This window comes from Fistularia commersonii, chromosome 9, assembly GCF_037954325.1.
Source record: "Fistularia commersonii isolate RoL2024-O1a breed Wild chromosome 9, RoL_Fcom_v1.0, whole genome shotgun sequence".
Classification (NCBI taxonomy): Eukaryota; Metazoa; Chordata; class Actinopteri; order Syngnathiformes; family Fistulariidae; genus Fistularia; species Fistularia commersonii.
The window spans coordinates 6,844,350-6,863,440 of NC_141292.1; the positions used below are offsets into that span (position 1 = coordinate 6,844,350).

Here is a 19,091-nt window from a genome sequence, read left to right on the forward strand (position 1 = left end):
GATCTTTCATGGTGATAGGCTGCCGAGGTGGCTATACATCTGCTCAGAGAGACTATAAGTTCCTTGACAGCAACGCCCATCACAGTGTGACATCATAGTCCACATCCCCATGTGACATCACAGTTTCTGCTGAGGAAGGTCATCGACTGGACGGTGAATGAAAACACCCTCTGCCAAAGAAAGATGAATTTCCCCCTATGTTACATCGCAGCTGTTTGGTAAAATGTGTTTGGACTTGAATGCCAGCAAAATGCCTCACTTTTCCAGGTCAATAATATGTATATTCTTCAATCAACTGTTGCATATGGAAAACAGGAGTCCCCCACCCACCCACCACCATCACCCCCTCCCATTGGGCGTTGTTGCACGCGCGCGCGCATGTTGATTGGACGCGGGGGGGGGGGCGCGTGGGCTTGAGCGGAGACGGGCGCCGGACGGTTCGCCGCGCTGCAGCGGGGAGACGTGCCGGTGACGTCAGAGAGCGACATGAAGATGGGGGGCGATGGAGACGTCAGGCGACAAGACACTAAGGTCAAGAGACGGTAAACCGGATTAGAGGGTGTCAGTTAAGACGCTCACACGCCCAATGACAACCGATACCTTCTGTAAATTGGAGGGATGTCCTTCGGCGGGAGTGTACGTGATCAGAAGGAGGTCGACGTAAGATTGTATCTCTGTGAAAACAATGCTGGTTATGCGTTTTATGAAAATGGCGTCGGTACTGTACACAGCTAGACAAATTATTCCCCTGCAGATAGTACATGGTATCCGCTCTAAATGGTGTATTGACTCAAAGCTTAATTGTTCAAGACCTCATCGTGATGTTTTTGTTCATATAAACATAACGGCATTTGACAGATTGGATGAAATGTCTTCATATAAATGAGATATTGTTTCATTTCGCTTTTGGTTATATTTTAAACGGTTGCTTTACAACTGGGCTTTGTGAAGTATTCGCATTCGTTGTTGATTCTTTTTGCTGTCATTTTACTTAGGCCGTTCAATATCCAAAATTTCAAATATCTCTATAGGTTTTATGTCAAGTTCAAATTTGTACAGGACCTGTAGTTGTTACATGAATGTGTCTAAGTAAAAAAAAGCAATACAACAATGCATGATAGAAATAGGCTGAAAATAGTAACTACTTCAAGTACCTTAAATTCCTCTACAATTACTTTGGTTCCAGGCGCAGCAGAGCCACAGGATGGTGATCTTCGCAGCCATCTTCATCCTGACAACGCTCCTCATCCTGTTTGGCTCAAATAGCAATGATACATCCTATACGCCCTTCCATGTCGCGACAAGTAATACCCACAAAATCACAGATCTGAAGAAATGGGCCGGGAGAGAAGGTTATTTGTCGATCCATGGGAACAAGGTAATAGTTGTTCACAACAATCACTTTGGAGGTTTTTACCAAACTGACACATTTATAGGGGGGCAACATTGATGTTTGATTTCTATTTTCATGCATGCAAATCAAAATTGATTTAGTATTTTTTTCCTTTCCAGAATATGACGTTACACTGTCATAACTGTGCACTGGTGACCAGCTCCAGCCACATCCTTGGTAGTCAAGCAGGAGAAGAAATAGACCATGCAGAGTGTGTGATTCGCATGAACGATGCCCCCACAATGAGCTTCGAGACTGATGTAGGCAACCGGACCTCACTGAGGGTTGTAGCCCACTCAAGTGTTTTCAGAGTGGTACAGAGGCCTAATGAGTTCCTTAACCGCTCAGACAGCAACCCTGTGATCATCTTTTGGGGCCCCCCTAACAAAATCGGAAAGGATGCCAAAGGGACCTTGTACAGATTAATCCAGAGAGTTGGCATGACCTACAAAAACTTGTCCTTTTTCAGTATTGCACCTGCCAAAATGCGCAAGTTTGACAGCCTATTTCATCAAGAAACAGGGAGAGATAGGTGAGTATTCAAGGCACTGGAAAAATTAATATAATTTTATGGATGGCAGTATTAGCAATAATTCTGTTGATTAGTTTGCTTCTAAATATATTTTCTTGTTTATTCCCGAAAATTTCTTATGTGGAAAATGTAACCCTACACTGTTAAGCAGCAGTGCAAATACATTTTTTAAGTTTGGTTTTAGGTGGTGAAACTTTGAGCCAGCTAATTAGAGGTTGCAATCTGACCAAAAATGTATATACTTTTTTCGATTTTCTAATTCCCATTATTTTCATACTAACCAATTGAATATTGTCAATTGAACCATAATTGAATATGGTCATGCTGCATTTGAATCAATTGCTTATTGCACTATGTTTGGATAACAAGGTTGATAATTTCCCATTTGTTGTATGTTTTCATTATGTAGGTGGTTTTTCCTATAACTGCATCATTATTTTCTTATCTCATTTTGCAAGGTTTTCATTCTCTACAGTGCCTGATTGTTAATTTAGCTGTTACTAACATTAGAATTAGCTGACCACAAAATTTTCCCCATCCTTCATTTTTTTTGTTGACTTGGATTGGCTGCTCTGCAAAATAAAGCTATGGTATCTTTGTGATGCATCAAAGAGAGCATCATCTCTTTATTCTATTCACAGTATTCTATATTCTCCGAGATATGTGATGATAAAGTTAAATTTGCAGTTTATCAGTTTTGCATTAGTTAGAAGTTATTCAGGGTGTTAAGGACCCACCAGATTGCTTCCTCCTCAGTACAATTTAATTGGCAAGTCTGAACTAGCCATGTAATAAATAGATATCCCTTTCTCATAGTCTTTTTGTTTTTTCTGCTCAGACAAAAATCTCACTCGTGGTTGAGCACAGGCTGGTTCACTATGGTCATTGCCATCGAAATATGTGACAATGTCAAAGTATATGGGATGGTTCCACCCAACCACTGTGGGTGAGTATGACAGGTGTATTAACACCTTCATATATACACTGAAACACATTCAAACACAATTTATGAGAAATTTGGCCTGGACCTAAGCCATTGCTGCGCTTTAACTTGTGTGACAAATGTTCTGACAAATGAAAAACAAAATCAAATGATTGAACATTGAAGTATCAATAAAAAAGCTGGACAATATATTGTTAGATATACGTGTCTTTTTTGGCAGAAAACTGTCATTTTTTCTTTAAATTGAGTGGCTGAAGATGATTTTATGTCCAAATACAGATCACTGCTTGGCAAAATTTATGGGAAAAAACATGAAATAAATTGGCTGATTCACTTTTTACAATCAGCAATGAATTTCCTAAAAAAGTAACCTAGGAATAATTAGAAATGACAAAAAAGTTACTCAGAGTGTGAAGAAATAAGTAGTGGCTTTTAACTTTGCTAAAAACAATGAAATGCAAACTAACAAAAAACAGTAGTTATTAATGTAAAATGCATCTTGTATTTGGATTCTATAATCCTTTTACTTACACAGCAAATTTTCAGATGTTCAACATCTATGGAATCATAATATATGACAAAAAAAAAATCCATATTTATTTTTTTAAATTTTATCATCCAAGGTTTCGAAGACCCAATTCCAGCTCACACAAATTAACATTCTCAAAAATTGTCTTGCACACACCTGTTCATTACCTGCAGTTCAGTGAGGTGTATTATGATGTGTAATGCAGACCTCAACTAGTGTTTTCTTTTTAAAGGTCCCTAAGAGATATAAATGATTTGTCTTACAGGAAAAAATCTGTGTCTAAGAAGATGCCCTACCACTACTACAAACCCAGAGGACCGGATGAATGTCTAACATACTTGCAGAATGAGAGTGGCCGTAGAGGGAACCACCATCGCTTCATTACAGAAAAACAGGTGTTTGCTCGGTGGGCAAAGCTGTACAACATTTCTTTCACTCATCCAAAATGGTGAAAAGACTGCCTTGGATCTCTTCACTCACAAGAAACCCAGTGACTCCTTCTTTTAGGAAATGCTGCAAGAAAAAAACACTAGGGGAGTTAATAGGACATCTGCGAACACTTTCCAATGCAAAAAGAGAGCAGAACCTCATTTTTTAGAGGATTCTTAGATACTCTGCATTACAAGGTGGCGGGCATACGACCAGTGCTTTTGTAAAAGAATGAATGAAAATGAATTCAATGTTTACTTTTTACATGTTTATATTATTTTTGTTATAATGTATTGAGATACACAGATATGCAGTTTGTGTACAGGCAGGATTTTATTCAGAAGATGCTGATTATGAAGAAAAAATGGCCTACAAAATGTACCTGAAGTATATTTCATCTGTTTACTATATAGAATGTATTTACAGTTATTGCAGTGATAACCGGTTTTACCAGTTCAAGCTACAGTTGGTCAAACTGACATTGGCACATTCTTAACCCTTCTGCAAATCACGCAGGACATACATTGTATTTACAAAATGCCTTGTCAAGTAAGACTGATATTGAAACATACATTTCAGTGAGGAAATGTATCTGATGTTAAAACCTAAGAATCTGTCCTATTTTTTAAGAATAATTAAAATGCAGTCATTGGTGAAGACAGATTGTTATCATATGCCTCCACATTAAGGAAATTGATTTTATCAATTGTGAAAAAAATAGCACCAGTTACTTAATATTTTCTAATTTGACACAGGGGCTGCTTTCTCGGATGTTAGGTTTTTATGATGATCAAAGATTTTACCTTGATGGCTTTCAGAGTCATCCAGCTCAAGTTCAGATGTGTCACGGTGTGCAGTGAGCAGAAACATTTCCTGAACTCTTTCCCCTTTTTTCTATTTTGGTCTTGTACATTTCAGAGAACGTTATTTTTACAGTATCCTCTAAAATGCCTGTATCATGAATTAAAGGAAGAAGTCATACACTCCCACAGTTTCCGTGGGTTGGGACAATTCTACATCAAGACAATTTCATCTTTTCAAAATTTGAAAATGGGCTGTTTTTCAAGTCCGATGAAAAATCAAAACTTTTGGAGACGAGAAGATCAGTAAAGAGACCCTACAAAAAACCCATGATGAGCTTCTCCATTGTAGCAGCCAGTGACATAAAAAGCTGTTGAAAAAATCTCAACCTTTCATTTCTATTGCAGAAAAATGCAACATAAATCAGAGGCTTACCCTTACTACTTCATGATGAAGTCAAAGTATTTTTTGTTGATACATTTACACACATTTTAAGTAAATAATCTGAGTATTTACATGAGAATTTGTGTATCCAAGCAGTGATTTGTTTTAAAGGTTTACAGTGGAAACTTGGTGAGGCAAGCAATAGTTTATATCTTTGGAAATGAATTGTGACCCAAAACACAACTGTGTGTCTGAGTCACCTAATGTTTGCAAAGGTTAATGGAAAAGCTCTTAGATCACATTTAAATCAACTAATAAAAGAGAAAATGTGTTGGGATGCTTTAAAACTAGTTTCCACTGATATGGAAACATTTGCAACCTGAAAATCACAAATATGATTTTTTTCATCTTTTAGCTGGATATGGGAAAAATTGAGTGTTGATAGGGATTGATGCATGTAGCATGCACCACAGCTAGATGTTGTTGCATCCACAAGACAATCAGAAGTGTAAAGGCTTGAAGTATTGTGATAGAAAACTTCATTTTCAGATGTTACTGGCAGCAGGAATGAAATTTTCTTAGTTTACATGTGTTCACCAACAGAAATCCGAAGCTTGACTGTTGGTTCAACTTATGTTCACTGGCATTTGCTTGTATGTTATTCAGAGTACAATGTTATGCTGTTTATTAAAAACAAATTACATGCTTGACAAAAAAAGATGTGTGAGACAAGATATATTTATATGAACAGTTTCTTGAAACATTTGGAAACAAAAAATTCAAAAACTTGTTGGTGGCCCCCCTACAATTGTGGGTGTGCGATGGGCAGATTTACCACCAGATGATAAATACTGAAAATTTAACAGTAAATACCAATTAGATGGTTTTCACCCTTTGCTTTCCTCTCAAAGCTAATCCTTAACTGAACCATTATAGACATCTGAAAAGGCTGTTGTGATCTTCTGTCTCAGTGCTGCCATGGAAATTAAAATGGCTTCCTGTTAAGAGAACAGAGAAGAAACTGATGAAACAGATAGGCAGTGCAATTTGGTGAGAAAACAAACAAAACTACAATATTCTACACCCCATTTTAAAAATTGACATGTATCACAAAGTCTGGGTATGATTTCCAACCAAAATCAATCTAGTGTTTACTAGTACTGACAGCACAGGCAGCATCTGACCTTAGATGACCCTATTCACACCCAACTCAAATGACCAGACTGGCCTTTCAAGATGTCAACAACCCTTTTGACCCAGTACTGGGGACGATTTAGGGCCACCCTTTGCCACTTGTTCAGACTTATACATGTGAAACCCCCAACGGTCAAAACTGAGGGTTTCATGACAGTAAATGACAAGATTGCAAAAACTAAGACAAAACAACAGAAATTTACAGTCAGTCATTTGGATGACAAATATAGTATCTCTAACGTCACCTCTGTGCGAATGGTCCTACTACCCTGCCCAGGACAGGTGTTGAGGTACAGGTCGAATAAAACACTGGGGTCCGTCACATCGAGGTTAGGGTCGGTGTCTACGCTGGCCTCCAATCCTTGAAGGCCACCGAAAACCACCAGGAGGTGCCTAGAATGTCAACTTTTACATCAATGAGCTCATAAGACCATGTCACGAGTATGAAAAAGGGTTTTAACGCTCTGAACCTACTTGAATGGTGACAGTGTCATTTGGTCCACATTGCTGCCTCTCTCAGATGTGCCAATTGTTAGATCGTAACCGTCCTTATATTGACTTTCAGTGAAAACTGCACCTGAGTCCCGAAAGAAACAGAAATAAGCATTTCGAAGCAGACACGGACTGCTTAGATAGGAGATACATTCTCTGACCTCTAGTGTCAGATTCTGTTCCCTACTTTTTCCTTTGCGTAGGTTTTATTTTATTTTATTTTTGTTTTCCCCTCAGCAAGCTGAGGAGACCCAGAGCCCTAACGCCCATCATGACCACCTCTGACACGGGCACCGGTTAGCACATGCTGAACAGCTGCATCACAGCATGGCATGGCATCTGGCCATCTCTCACTGCGTTATAAAGTTTAAAAAATTGTTCAACTCTAAGACCTATATAATCCTATTAGCCTGAAATAGATAAAGTAAAGAAGGTAATATCAAGTTTCTTGAGACTATTTAAAATACTATGAACACTTTTACATACAGCTATTTCCTCAAGTAAATCAATAGGGGAAAAAAACAGTCTTAGGTCAGATTATGTCTGAATGACAGCGATGTAGGACTGCTGCAGAAAAATTTGACAGTCAAGTCTCATTATAAAGGTGGGATTGTCTTGATTTCAAATTGTAACATCACCATAATATCAGGAAGCCAGTCACACAACAGGATGATTTGGGAATCCGCGGTCAGGAGTATCAAACCAGGACGAATGTGTGGATGTGTGTGTCGCTATTCTTTAGAGAGGAATAAAACTTACTAAGACAAGATGCAAGGCGAACAGTGTAACCCCAGTAGAGTCCTCCTTCAGTCCGGGGCACATGAGGGGCCACAACCACTCCCTTGTTTACTCTACTCTCTGAGGGCAGTAGGACAAACACACTGTTCATTCTCGCATGAAATTTCAATATATATTTCAATGAGAACTCCAAAAGAGTGACGGCTTTGCAAATTTACCCTGCTTCTGTGTCTTGTTAAGCTGCACGGTGACTCGCAGGCCTGACTTGAGCTGTTTATCAATCTGAACTTCCTGGAGCAGATGGATGTGGTTTGGTTACATGTTAACTCCAAAATATCAGTATCACAATGCCCCCCCCCCCGCAGACAGGGACGGTGACATTATTACCTTTCTCATCCCACAGTTGACAAATGACCCCTTCCCCTGTTTGGTCGGCTTGTCTAGAACTACCCCTTCCCGATACTCTGACTCCTCATCCACCCTCATATGGTTAGGGCTATCCAATGGGTTTAGTAAACCTGTGAAAACAACCACAAACTAAAAAGTCCACAGTCTAAACATAGGTGATTTAGGTGAATTCAATTTTACTTCTTTGCGTAATCGGTCTAATCTAATTGAGTTTGTCCAATTAACCTTGAAATAGACTGTGAGTTACAGTGGAAGACTCTTTGCTGTATTCAAATGTATTTTGTACGACTCATGATATTCTTTCATAAACCTTCATACACACTTTTAACAAATTAATACACTGGACTTTTGTATTCTTTGTGAAAAACAAATCATGATTACATTTCCTTGAAACACTATTGCAACAGTATCTCTGGTTTTATTTTTATTTTTGTTTGTTTTTTTTAAACTTCTCCAGATTTGCACATTATGAACATCAATTTGTGTAACAATTTTAGATACAATATAAAACAGCTAGAGTAAATGCTGAAGGATTTGTTTTATTAAAAAAAAATATGTTTTTTGACAAAGCATGAGTAACACCTAGAACTACAATGTAAGCTATCAAATTGCAGCACCAATGCACTCGTACAAAGATAAATAAATCCTGTCGCACACAGAATGTTTGAAAATCACCATAACGGCCATGATCACATTGTGCAAGATAAGTAGCATAATCTATTATGTACATGACTTAATAGAAAAGAAATATTTGAACATTTTAATTTACCTGCATACTGTAAATCTGGATGCTTTGGGAAAAAACACTTGCGCAGATACCTAAAAGACAACAATCAGTCTCAGATCCAGGGAGCAGCTAATTCTGATCAGATCAGGTTATTCTGCTCTACTTACTGCGGACACTCGAGGTACTGAAGTATCCTGGCAAGCTGAATACAAGCTTGTCCTTTCTTCCCAACACCTTTAAATTCTCCTTCAACACTCCTTCAAAGACAGACAGGTTTTACTTTTAACTGACAATCTGGTGCAGAAAAATACCAGCATTCAGTTGTAATTTGTCTTGCATGGGGTTATTTCAGGGGATCACTGAACTCCTTATTGATCAACAGTTGAACTATTTATGTTTGGGTGTAAGTATTTTCTATAAGATATACAAATATTAATATAACAGCTTTATGTATTATGAACTGTAGGATTGGCAATAATCAAACACAAATTTATATTTGATGAGTCATTTAAAATCAAAGGTAACTATTTATCAACATAAATAATCATTGGATATTAAAATAAAATGAGCAAGAAATAACATTAGACTGAGCCACATATATCTGAATTTCATATTATATCTTTTCCTTCCATTTCCTGTTGATTACTGTTGTGTACATCCAACATAAAAGGTCAATCTGCGTCTCTGTCTCCATGGAAACTCACTTGACATCTTCCCCTTGTTCGTCAAACAAAATTATTTCGTCGACACAGAACACCACGCAGGCTCGTGCAATCTGCCCGGCCAGGTAGGTGCGGAGCTCAGCTGATTGAGCATTGTCCAGGACTGTTCCTGGCAGAGCAACGCTAACTGTGTAATCCCGACCTAGAGGCACAGATCACAGCACTAGTTTTAGACACAAAAGATTATTACAATCTGATCCTTCAATATAAAAAGTAAATGGTCACCCTTTCTGTTCTGTTTTTCTTCAGCCTTTGCCTTTACTGCAACCTCCTGTTGTTTCTGTTTTTCCAACTGTTTAATGATCTTCCTTTCTTGCTGTTGCTTCTTGATCTCCTTTACTGAAATTGAAACATCAATTAATTAAATTGATAGGAAAATTTAGTAAAATGTGATGCAAAACGAAAAAACAGCAATTTAAAACAGCTGCAAACTAGATTACTCTGTGAAATGTGCCGTGTGAAGGAAAAAAACACCTGACTGATTTTTTTTTCCATCATGCTTTTCTCAAAGTTTACGGTTAAAATAAAATGCAGCTCCATAACATACTGCTCAAAAAAATAAAGGGAACACTTGAACAACACAATGTAACTCCAAGTCAATCACTCAATCATTCTTTGTAGTTACTGCTAACAGCTAAGACAATTTATATTTCATTATATTTCTTATTCTTCCTCCTTTCCACTATTGTCTATTACTGTTATGTTTTTACTTGAAACTCTGGCACAACAATTTCCTTCGGGATTAATAAAGTTGTTCTCATCTCATCTCACTTCTGTGAAATCATAGTGTCCACTCAGGAAGCAACACAGATTCATTTTGACTTGTTTTAAGGACATTACATCAAAGTTGGATCAGCCTGGAGTGTGTTTTTACACTTTAATTTTGAGTGTGATTCCTAATCCAGACCTCCATGGGTTAATACATTTGAGTTCCATTGATCATTTTTGTGTGATTTTGTTGTCAGCACATTCAACTGTGTAAAGAGTAAAGTATTTCATAAGAATATTTCACTCATTTAGATCTAGGATGTGTTTTTTAAGTGTTCCCCTTATTTTTTTGAGCAGTGTATATAGTAGGTGTGTATGAATTACATTTTGGGTCAGTGATTTCTCTCAGTAAAAACAAAGACACTACCACACACCATTAATAGCACAAGTAAAGTTGTAACTATTATATTAATAGAATAATATAATATAGATAATTTGGTATAAACTAAAAGTTGAAAGGTTGTCTTCACTATAAAAAACATTACACAAATCTCACTGAAACCAGGCTGACCCCTGAAACCGCAGCTATCAAAACAACGCCGTGGAAAACAAACATCGCACCGGATGCGAGCTTTCAATCAAATGTAGAGGTATTTGAATGTAATATTTGAATGCATTGAGTATCTCAGTATCTCAGCTACTGATAGCCTTGTGGCCCCGCAGCTGATTTGGTTGAAACCTTTCGCTGTTTACTTACTTTCGGCTTTCCTTTTCTTCCAGTCCGCCCTCTCCTGAAAACATAAACCCAAACACTTTAAGACAGGCAATGTTACAGGTCGATAGTGGCAGTAAGACAAGAAGGATGCATCACCTGAGAGGACACCGGTCTCTTCGCAGCAACATTGGCCGACATGTTTTCACACATGGAAACGTGACGTTTGTTTACTTCCGGGTCACGGCTCTGCACCGGTATTTCAAAATAAAGGTTTAGGAAACTGAAATACTGTATAACTTTCGTCTTTTAATGATTCAAAGAATGTTAATCTGCCTTCTAACTTATTTTTGGCTGAGGTGTAATATAGTTAATAATTTAAAATGTAGTGTTTTGGAAGCTTGATAATAATGTGCTTTATGTTATCCATTGAGATAGTATCGATTTTCCGCTTAGGTAAAGCTGTGATTTTTGACTGACTAGTTTAGTTTAAAGACTCAGGGGAGTCTCTAATTTTGTAGTTTGTTAAAACTTGAGGAAATGACACCAAGATACTTTGACTTCTGGTACTGCTCTACTATACTTGTTTATTCGTATTGTAGCGAGTTATGAACGTTGAGGTTTGAGGTTTATGTTGATGCTTGTTCTCGGTTCTGATGTTGCTTTGAATGATGTGGGTGTGGTATGGGGTCCAATGAATACTGTTTTTTGTTGTTGTTGTTTTGTTTTGCTTTGTTTTGTTTTCTTTTTGTTTTTACCTGGGATTGAACAGGAACAGTTAGTTATATCGTGGCGAGTCACGAATGTTTGAGTTTATGTTGATGCTTGTTTTCTGTGTGATTTTGGGGTTGCCGGGGATTTTGTGGGCGCGTTGCAATGAATTCTGGGGAGTGGTTTACCTGGAATTGAGCGGAATAGCTAGTTGTACTGCATGCTTGTGTGGTATGGTTATGGCCAACAACAGCTATTGCTCACTAAACAGACGTTTTACCGCCACCCAGGTGTTTTCCCTGACTCTAAACGCCAAAGTACATCATATGTATTCATAATAGAATAAAATGTCCTGTCAGTCGTCCCACAGTGGGGAAATTTCAAATATATGTATAAATATAAATAATACCCTTTTACTCGATGCTTTTAATTTATCTTGTAAGTAATCAACCAAGTCCTTTAAAAGTCTCAAGCGATCTTTTTTTTAAATGGTATTTGGCTAGTACAACTTGTCTTAGTCAGCAACACCTTTTACTGGTGCTTTCGGCACATAGATTAAAGATTCAAGATGTTTATTGTCCTATGTAAAGCCTGCAAATATGTTTCCCTGTACCATGAAATTCTTACATTCCCGTCCACAGTGCATCCGGATAAGTGAACTTGATTGACATTCAGCTCAATTTAACACAAGGCTGGGAAATCATTTATGCCCCTTCAACCTATTAGGGAGAAATGGGACAAACAAGATTATGAATGTTGTAAAAGATCTTCAGGTAAATGGTTGAAAAACGAACAGTCTTTAATAACTAGAACAAAAACATGCAGAATAATATAAAAAGATACTGATTTATTGACTACTTTTATGGATAATATATCTGGTTGGATTCAGCTGAATTATCTTTACAAAGATGACATAACAGAGACATACTTAAAGTGAAACAAATTTGAATACTTTTCTGTTTAAAACCATTGCATTGAAACATTTCAAAAGGACTTTTTTCATCAGTGCAAAGAAGGAACATTTAAGTCATTACATTTTGTTCTACAAGGACATAAAATCAATGGAAATGGCTCAGTCTAGAGGCAATTCAAGTCAAATACAGGCAGAGGCTGGATGGACAGTATGATTTATGATATGGGCTATTTTATTCTCCTTGACTCCACTTTCTCAAGATGTCCTCGGCTGCATTCAGGGTGGTGTCCTCCTTTATGGGTAGAGAGTGAGTGAGTGAGTCTTGGTAAAGTACACCGAAATAATATGGGTCAGACAAATTATGTGTACCTTGACAAAGCAGAAGCGAATGTACTTATCAAACAGTTTCCCATGCGCTGGACTGTAGAATGCAGACACAGGGATGGTTGCTAAACCCTGCAAGAAAAAAATATAATATACAAAGCATAATTAAAAGTGATAGTACATTCATCAACGGTATGTAATACTATTCAACAACACACATTTACATTAGACATATCTCCAAATCATTACATACCTTTTCTTTAATTAGCCATTTAACAAATCTGAAGTCTTTGGACTCATTCTCTGTGCTCTGGTCATTGAATTCTACCTCTGTAGGAAGAAAAAGACAAGAATTGAGGTTAAGATTATGATTGATAGAGAAGCGAACACCAGAAAGAGAAACATTTTATTTTGACCTTTTAGTATGTGGAGATTTTGTTGTTAATTTAACCTAATAGCAAATAACCTGGATACAACAAAAAGCTGCTGGGATGCAGTAATGATAAGGAAAAAAATCAGGTTATGCATTTGAGTAAGAAAAGGTGGTTTTTGAGTGACATTCCTGCCGTCATGTGGTACACACATTTTGTAACTAACTAATCAGTTTTATGTAACAATATTCTGACAGGTCAATTTGAAAGGGTTTAAGTTGTATTCTTGAGAAATGTACAAAGAACACAAAAGTGATGAAACATTATGTTTGCAACTGTCTTTGCGAATTAGCCCCATTTTTTGTGGCGATTAACCCCAGCAAAGCACCTTAGCCAAAGCCCAATCAACTTTACGACAGCCAGTGTCTTTGCTTGCCACACAGTTGTGCTAAAACACAGCTGAAGATTGAAAACATAGGACATGGCACAAAAGCTCAGAAATGGGATAATGTCACATCCATGAGAGTGCTTTTAATGTGTAAATGTGATATTTTGTTAATAAACTGTTGTGAAACTTGTTGATGCCAGACACTTAATCTGTTGGTTGTAAAGCCAACGGTTTTCTGTCAGTGTGGTTTTGGAGCAAGTTAATCTGTCTCTGTAGACAGTAAGAATTTGGCAACAAGTGTGAAGCGATGTGCATTTTTTAGTGAGAAAGAGGTAGAAGAATTATTTCCTTTCATGATATATTACCATGATGACATTTTTATGGACTAAAGGCCTCTGGCTCATATCTTAACATGAGCAGCAATTTTCACGATATGCCTTCCTGACATTAATCTGATGATGCCTGCCCAAGTGTTCACTATTCTTAAATTAATTTAAATATATAGATATAAGCTGTACCAATTGCTTTAGGGACATAATATTCCTATGAGTCAGAAAGTCCTAAAAAATTGGTATGAAATTTGTATGAACACTCACTGACGGATGAAATGTCTGCCACCATGAAATAGCCTCCCTCGGGCATTATGGGCTGCAGACCCACACTTTGCAGACAGACGGCGAGCTTTTCTCTTTTGTGATGCAATGTTGCTGGGAGCTGTTGAAAATAGCTCTCTGGAGATCCAAACAGCTCATACTCTCGCTCAAACCCTTCAGCTACTGCCTCCTGTTGGCCAGATGGATTGAAGGCAAAATTAGAAAAAAAAGTTTCAGAAAAGGATATTTGTGTTTGCAATGACATTCCTGACAAGACGAAATCTGACGAAGGTACATGTCAACATGCTCCACCCATATCCACTAAATAGAACACTGGCCTGACAAATGGGTGTCAGTTTTAAACTGTTTATGAACACTTAAATTACTTCAAATTGAATAGGTGATATTTTAAGATTAAACTTTTTTAAGTGTGATACAAAGTTTAAAAGGTTTAATTCATTTCTAAGGTGATATAAGATAATTTCACATTCTATTTTAAGAAAAATAAATTGCTCAAAATCACTGCACATGGTGAGCTTTAGAATTTTCTAGCTCACAATTGACATACAGGTGACAACATCTCCACTTGGTAAAACTGTTAAACATTCACTCACATCAACAAGCATGCATTGGGTTTATTGCTTCTCAAGGCCACCCCCAATGCGACTCTTAACTGAAACAGAGTGCATTAAAAATAAGAATAACCAGGCCCTCTTCTGTTCCTCCTGGTCTATTCTTTCACTATTTTAAAATAAAAGTAAAACTCTTCTTCAAAAAGCCTGAGCCAGTGGAGCTTAAGACACATGCAAATAAAGAAATAATAAATTTCAATGCTAATGCTAATAATTGATAATAATTTCAGTTTGTAACTGTTATAGAGGGTCTCTCAAAGTTAAACACCCTCATCTAGCCTAATGGTACACTACAGCTGTTATAATATAATTTTCTGCTTCAAAATGTTAGTGTGACTTTATAAAATCCAGCATAGTTCATTTGGATAAATAGGCCATCTTCAATGGTCACTGACCATCTTCAGTGATTCCATGTTGGTTTAAAATAAATCACACTATAAAAAAGGAGCAACCAAAATTTTTGCAGGATGTGGGACTGGTGAAATAAGTCTAAAAATAAGGAAATCCTTTGTGTGTTTACCTGGGCAGGTGTTGCACAGTGGTATACTGAATTCTGATGGATGGTTTTCAAATGTTTGATGATGTGTCCAGCACTCATGGCCCAGCCAACCTGAAAAGACACTACAGGTCATCATTACAATTTGCAGTAAAGCGCAAAGCATGAGTCTGTTGCTAAGAAAAGCAAAACATCACCTTCCATCCGGTGGCACTGAAGGTCTTCCCAGCACTTCCAATGGTGATGGTTCGCTCCCACATGCCAGGAAGGCTGGCTGTGAAAAAAAAATACACTATCACCTGTAAATTTGTTTTTTTCTTTGTGTGTTTCTGTTCTTTTAGCAAGAACACATAAACTACACAGTAAATTTTCAAGAAACCAAGTGGAAAGGAGAGTTGAGAGCCACCAAAGAATCCTTCTAGATGTCTTGACGAAGGCATGCTTACAATCCCAAAAGTGAAGCAGCTCTCTGTTTAAAGACCTATTGGTTTGGCACAGACTTCCCCTTGTAATTGAAAGACACTGTTTAAAGACACTATTATGTTTTTTTTTTTAAATAATAGGCCATTTTTATTCTTTATACTGTGAATCATATTTTCAATACGACAGCATATTACAGTTTTTGTGATGTTGTCTTATGTGTTTTTCTTGGATGGCTGTTCTTGTTTATCTAACCTCCCTTTACTGTATAGCATCCAGGGTTGGAGTTTATGCTCTAAAAAAGGGTGCCAGGAAAATAGAACCTCTCACCAATTTTTACATGCTTGGCTCCATCGTATGTCAGCCACTCATAAACCTCATCACTGATGCATAGCACGTCGTGTTTGATACACAGATCAGCAATCACTTGGAGCTCTTCAGTCTTGTAAACCTGTGAGTATGAGATGTCTGTTTGGCTCCCAGATCATATTATATAAATGAAGGAAACAATGTTACTCAGTGTTTAAATGAATGAAAAGCATTGGTAGCTCTTACTTTGCCTAAAGGGTTGTTAGGTGTGTTGATGACTATGGCTTTTGTACGTGGAGTGAATTTACTGGCCAGTTCCTCAGCAGACAGAACCCATTCTCCACTGGATAGGACGGCATTGCCTTCTGCTCTCTGCAGTTAAAAAGTAGGGTTTTTTGATGCCTAACTGGGAGATGCAATTACAGTTTCACAGACATTTAGTAGATCTTTACAGAAAGTGGGCATCACATACTGGCCTCAGAGGTATATACACTGCCTTTCCCCCAGTCATCTTCACCATCGGCTGGTAGCAGTCAAAAAAAGGCTCAACAATTATCACCTGAAACAAACATTTATGTGATTCAATTTAAAAGGTATATTTCTTTTAATGTTGCACCCAATGTCTCTTCAAACTTCCTGTTTGTTTTAGAGAATGGCGGTTTTGCAGAGTTTTAGAATTGTGTAATAGGACTTTTTGTATGGATTACATTGTAATGATTATTTCAAGGTTCATACCAGACACAATTGATTATTATCCCCTCCGTGAGCTGCCACCTTACAGTGGTGGAGGGATTTGCATGTCCCAGTGATACTGGGAACTATGTTGTTGGGGGCTTTATGTCCCTGGAAGGGTCATCCCAGGCAAACAGGTCCCAGGGGAGGGACCAGACAAAGCGCAGCTCAGAACATTGAACCTAGTCTTCCCTTGCCCGGACACAGGTCATCAAGCTCTGTCCTGGAGCCAGGCCCGGGGGCGGGGCTCGTAGCGAGCACCTGGTGGCCAGGCCTTCACCCATGGGGCTCGGCCGGGCACAGCCCGAAGGATTGGCATGGGTCCCTTTTCCCCTAGGCTCACCACCCACAGGAAGGCCAAAGGGGGTCGGGTGCAGTGGGAGCCAGGCGATGGCCTGCGGGGGACCTTGGTGGTCCAATCGTCAGCTGCAAAAGCTGGCTCTTGGGACATGGAATGTCACCTCTGGCAGGGAAGGCGCCCAAGCTGGTGCACAAGGGTGAGAGTTTCCTACTAGATATAGTCGGACTCACCTGGACACACACCGTGGGGTCTGGAATCAGACCTCTCACGAGGGGCTGGACTCTTTTTTTTACTCTGGAGTTGCCCCCGGTGAGAGGCGCCGGGGAGGTGTGGGCATATTGTTTGCCCCCCGACTCAGCGCCTGTTTGTTGGGATTCAACCCGGTGGACAAGAGGGGAGCCTCCCTCCGCCTTCAGGTGGGGGGGTGGGTTCTGACTATTGTTTGTGGCTATGCAGCCAACAACAGTTCAGTTAACCCACCCTTCTTGGGGTCCCCAGAGGGACTGCTAGAGAGTGCTCCTTCCGGGGACTCCCTAGTCCTACTGGAAGACTTCAATGCAAAGCTTCATACACCCCTCACAAAATAATGTCTGGTCTTCCTTGATATACATTTCAGTTACATACACCTGTGTATGTTTGTAATGTTCTTGTTTTATAAAATAATGTAATAAAGAATATGCACATGCACAGAATATTGTGCCTTGACCTAATCTGGAGTGATGCCCCTACCTCATCCCCTTCCTCCACCAGCGCCTGGATTGTGCAGTAGAGTGCCTGGTAGGCACCAACTGTGACCAGAATGTCTTCAAAAGGATCAATCTCATGTCCTACAATTCTGCTGAAGAATTTTGCCAGACTTTTAACAAGTCGTGGATGTCCCTGAGGAAAAAGCACTGATATAATGACATGGCATCTTGATAGTTTTTGGTCTACAAGTTTCTAATTTTGACACTTGTTATAATTTTTTTGTAATTCATCCCTTCTAATTTCACTTTCTGTGCATCAATAACTGGGTAAGTCAACTACTTAAAACTACTCACAAAAGCACGGGTATACTGATGCATGGATGGTCCTCCGCTAACAGCTTTACAAAAAGCATCCTGGACAAACTTGGGAGGAGAGAAGTCAGGAAATCCCTGTCCGAGATTCACTACATTGTATTCTGCTGCAAGTTTAGTGAATTCAACCCTGTCGTCACACAAGATATGACATACACATAAATCATGTATAAACAAATGCACAAATTATACAGATTCTACATACCAATTCTAAATATCAAAATTCTAAGTCACAATAATCACAGGCAGCGTTATTCTGTTGTCATGGTCCTATGCCCTCCTGTCATTTCATCAAAGTTTCTTTTTATCATACTTTTCATAAGGATACCCAAAGATGGACAGACTGACACAGCTGAGGGTTCAAAATAAAATAGATGAGCTGTCCCCAGATATTCGAATTTTAGGTGAGTAATTTTTAAATTATGACAATTATTAAAATGTTAATTTATTTAATTAAACGACTAGATCGAGGCAAATATTAATCCACTCACTTACCAGACGTTTTTATCGACTCCATCTACCCTGGCTGCGTGAAGCTGACGTGACATAGCGGTCTGAAAAAGTTTTTTTATGTAGCATTAACAACACTTTCGCAACTACATGAGTGCATTTAGGGTACAAGTGCGACATTCACTTACTGTATGGACGTGGGTTACTGAATTCCGGCGAACTACACAGAAATTAAGGAGTTTACGGATCGTTCCCATAAATCAAAATGACATCGTTCTAAAAAAATGGTAAAAAAAATAATAAATCAAATCAGGTCGCAAATAGCTTCCGATCACGGGATCAAGATCCAGCAGGAAGGACTGATACTCTTCAACGCACGGCTCACTTAGCATGGAGACAAGCAGTCAAGTAGCCACGCCCACCCTCTTGTATCTTGTGACGCACTTCCGGTTTGGGGTGCACAATTTTGGAATATGAACCCATTAGCCAGAAACAACAAGCGTGGAGGTTCCCGAGGGTCGTACTGAGGTCACGACCGGGCATGGAGGGGTCGACGGTCCTAGTTTTTCCTATAGAAAGTCTACTCACGGTCAAAAATGTGTTTCTTTTACATACCAAAGACATTCTAAAATCTGAAGAATATTGCATGTGCCTCACAGCCCCGTGCTGTTCAGATATCAA

The 19,091-nt window shown here is 38.6% G+C and overlaps 3 protein-coding genes across 7 annotated transcripts; 1 reads left to right on the plus strand and 2 right to left on the minus strand.

Annotated features, from left to right (window-relative positions):
• The first annotated feature begins 431 nt into the window (after window positions 1–431).
• Window positions 432–5,729, plus strand: st6galnac6 (ST6 (alpha-N-acetyl-neuraminyl-2,3-beta-galactosyl-1,3)-N-acetylgalactosaminide alpha-2,6-sialyltransferase 6). Of its 4 annotated transcripts, none has more exons than XM_086152194.1 (5): window positions 432–531; window positions 1,187–1,378; window positions 1,513–1,925; window positions 2,764–2,871; window positions 3,663–5,729. In XM_086152194.1, exons 1-5 carry the CDS (start codon window positions 487–489, stop codon window positions 3,847–3,849), a joined length of 945 nt encoding a protein of 314 aa, XP_086008320.1. In that variant the 5' UTR covers window positions 432–486; the 3' UTR covers window positions 3,850–5,729. The 4 variants fall into 4 exon arrangements, with proteins under 4 accessions (XP_086008320.1, XP_086008321.1, XP_086008322.1 ...); XM_086152195.1 differs by having other exon boundaries at window positions 472–660; XM_086152196.1 differs by having other exon boundaries at window positions 472–654.
• On the minus strand, window positions 5,714–11,238 carry spout1 (SPOUT domain containing methyltransferase 1). 2 transcript variants are annotated; one of them, XM_086152191.1, is made up of 12 exons: window positions 10,872–11,120; window positions 10,758–10,791; window positions 9,518–9,631; window positions 9,275–9,434; window positions 8,738–8,827; window positions 8,613–8,662; window positions 7,823–7,953; window positions 7,654–7,726; window positions 7,457–7,555; window positions 6,680–6,782; window positions 6,451–6,598; window positions 5,714–6,009 (listed from the first exon to the last, which is right to left on the minus strand). In XM_086152191.1, the coding sequence occupies exons 1-12, from the start codon at window positions 10,923–10,925 to the stop codon at window positions 5,923–5,925; spliced, it is 1,143 nt and encodes a 380-aa protein (XP_086008317.1). In that variant the 5' UTR covers window positions 10,926–11,120; the 3' UTR covers window positions 5,714–5,922. The 2 variants fall into 2 exon arrangements, with proteins under 2 accessions (XP_086008317.1, XP_086008318.1); XM_086152192.1 differs by lacking the exons at window positions 6,451–6,598; window positions 6,680–6,782 and having other exon boundaries at window positions 10,872–11,238.
• A 963-nt stretch (window positions 11,239–12,201) lies between these two features.
• On the minus strand, window positions 12,202–18,974 carry kyat1 (kynurenine aminotransferase 1). The gene is made up of 13 exons (XM_086152190.1): window positions 18,599–18,974; window positions 18,456–18,514; window positions 17,943–18,090; window positions 17,632–17,781; window positions 16,342–16,428; window positions 16,116–16,241; window positions 15,891–16,011; window positions 15,338–15,414; window positions 15,165–15,254; window positions 14,016–14,202; window positions 12,914–12,990; window positions 12,706–12,792; window positions 12,202–12,628 (listed from the first exon to the last, which is right to left on the minus strand). Exons 1-13 carry the CDS (start codon window positions 18,665–18,667, stop codon window positions 12,569–12,571), a joined length of 1,338 nt encoding a protein of 445 aa, XP_086008316.1. The 5' UTR covers window positions 18,668–18,974; the 3' UTR covers window positions 12,202–12,568.
• Between the last annotated feature and the right edge of the window lie 117 nt (window positions 18,975–19,091).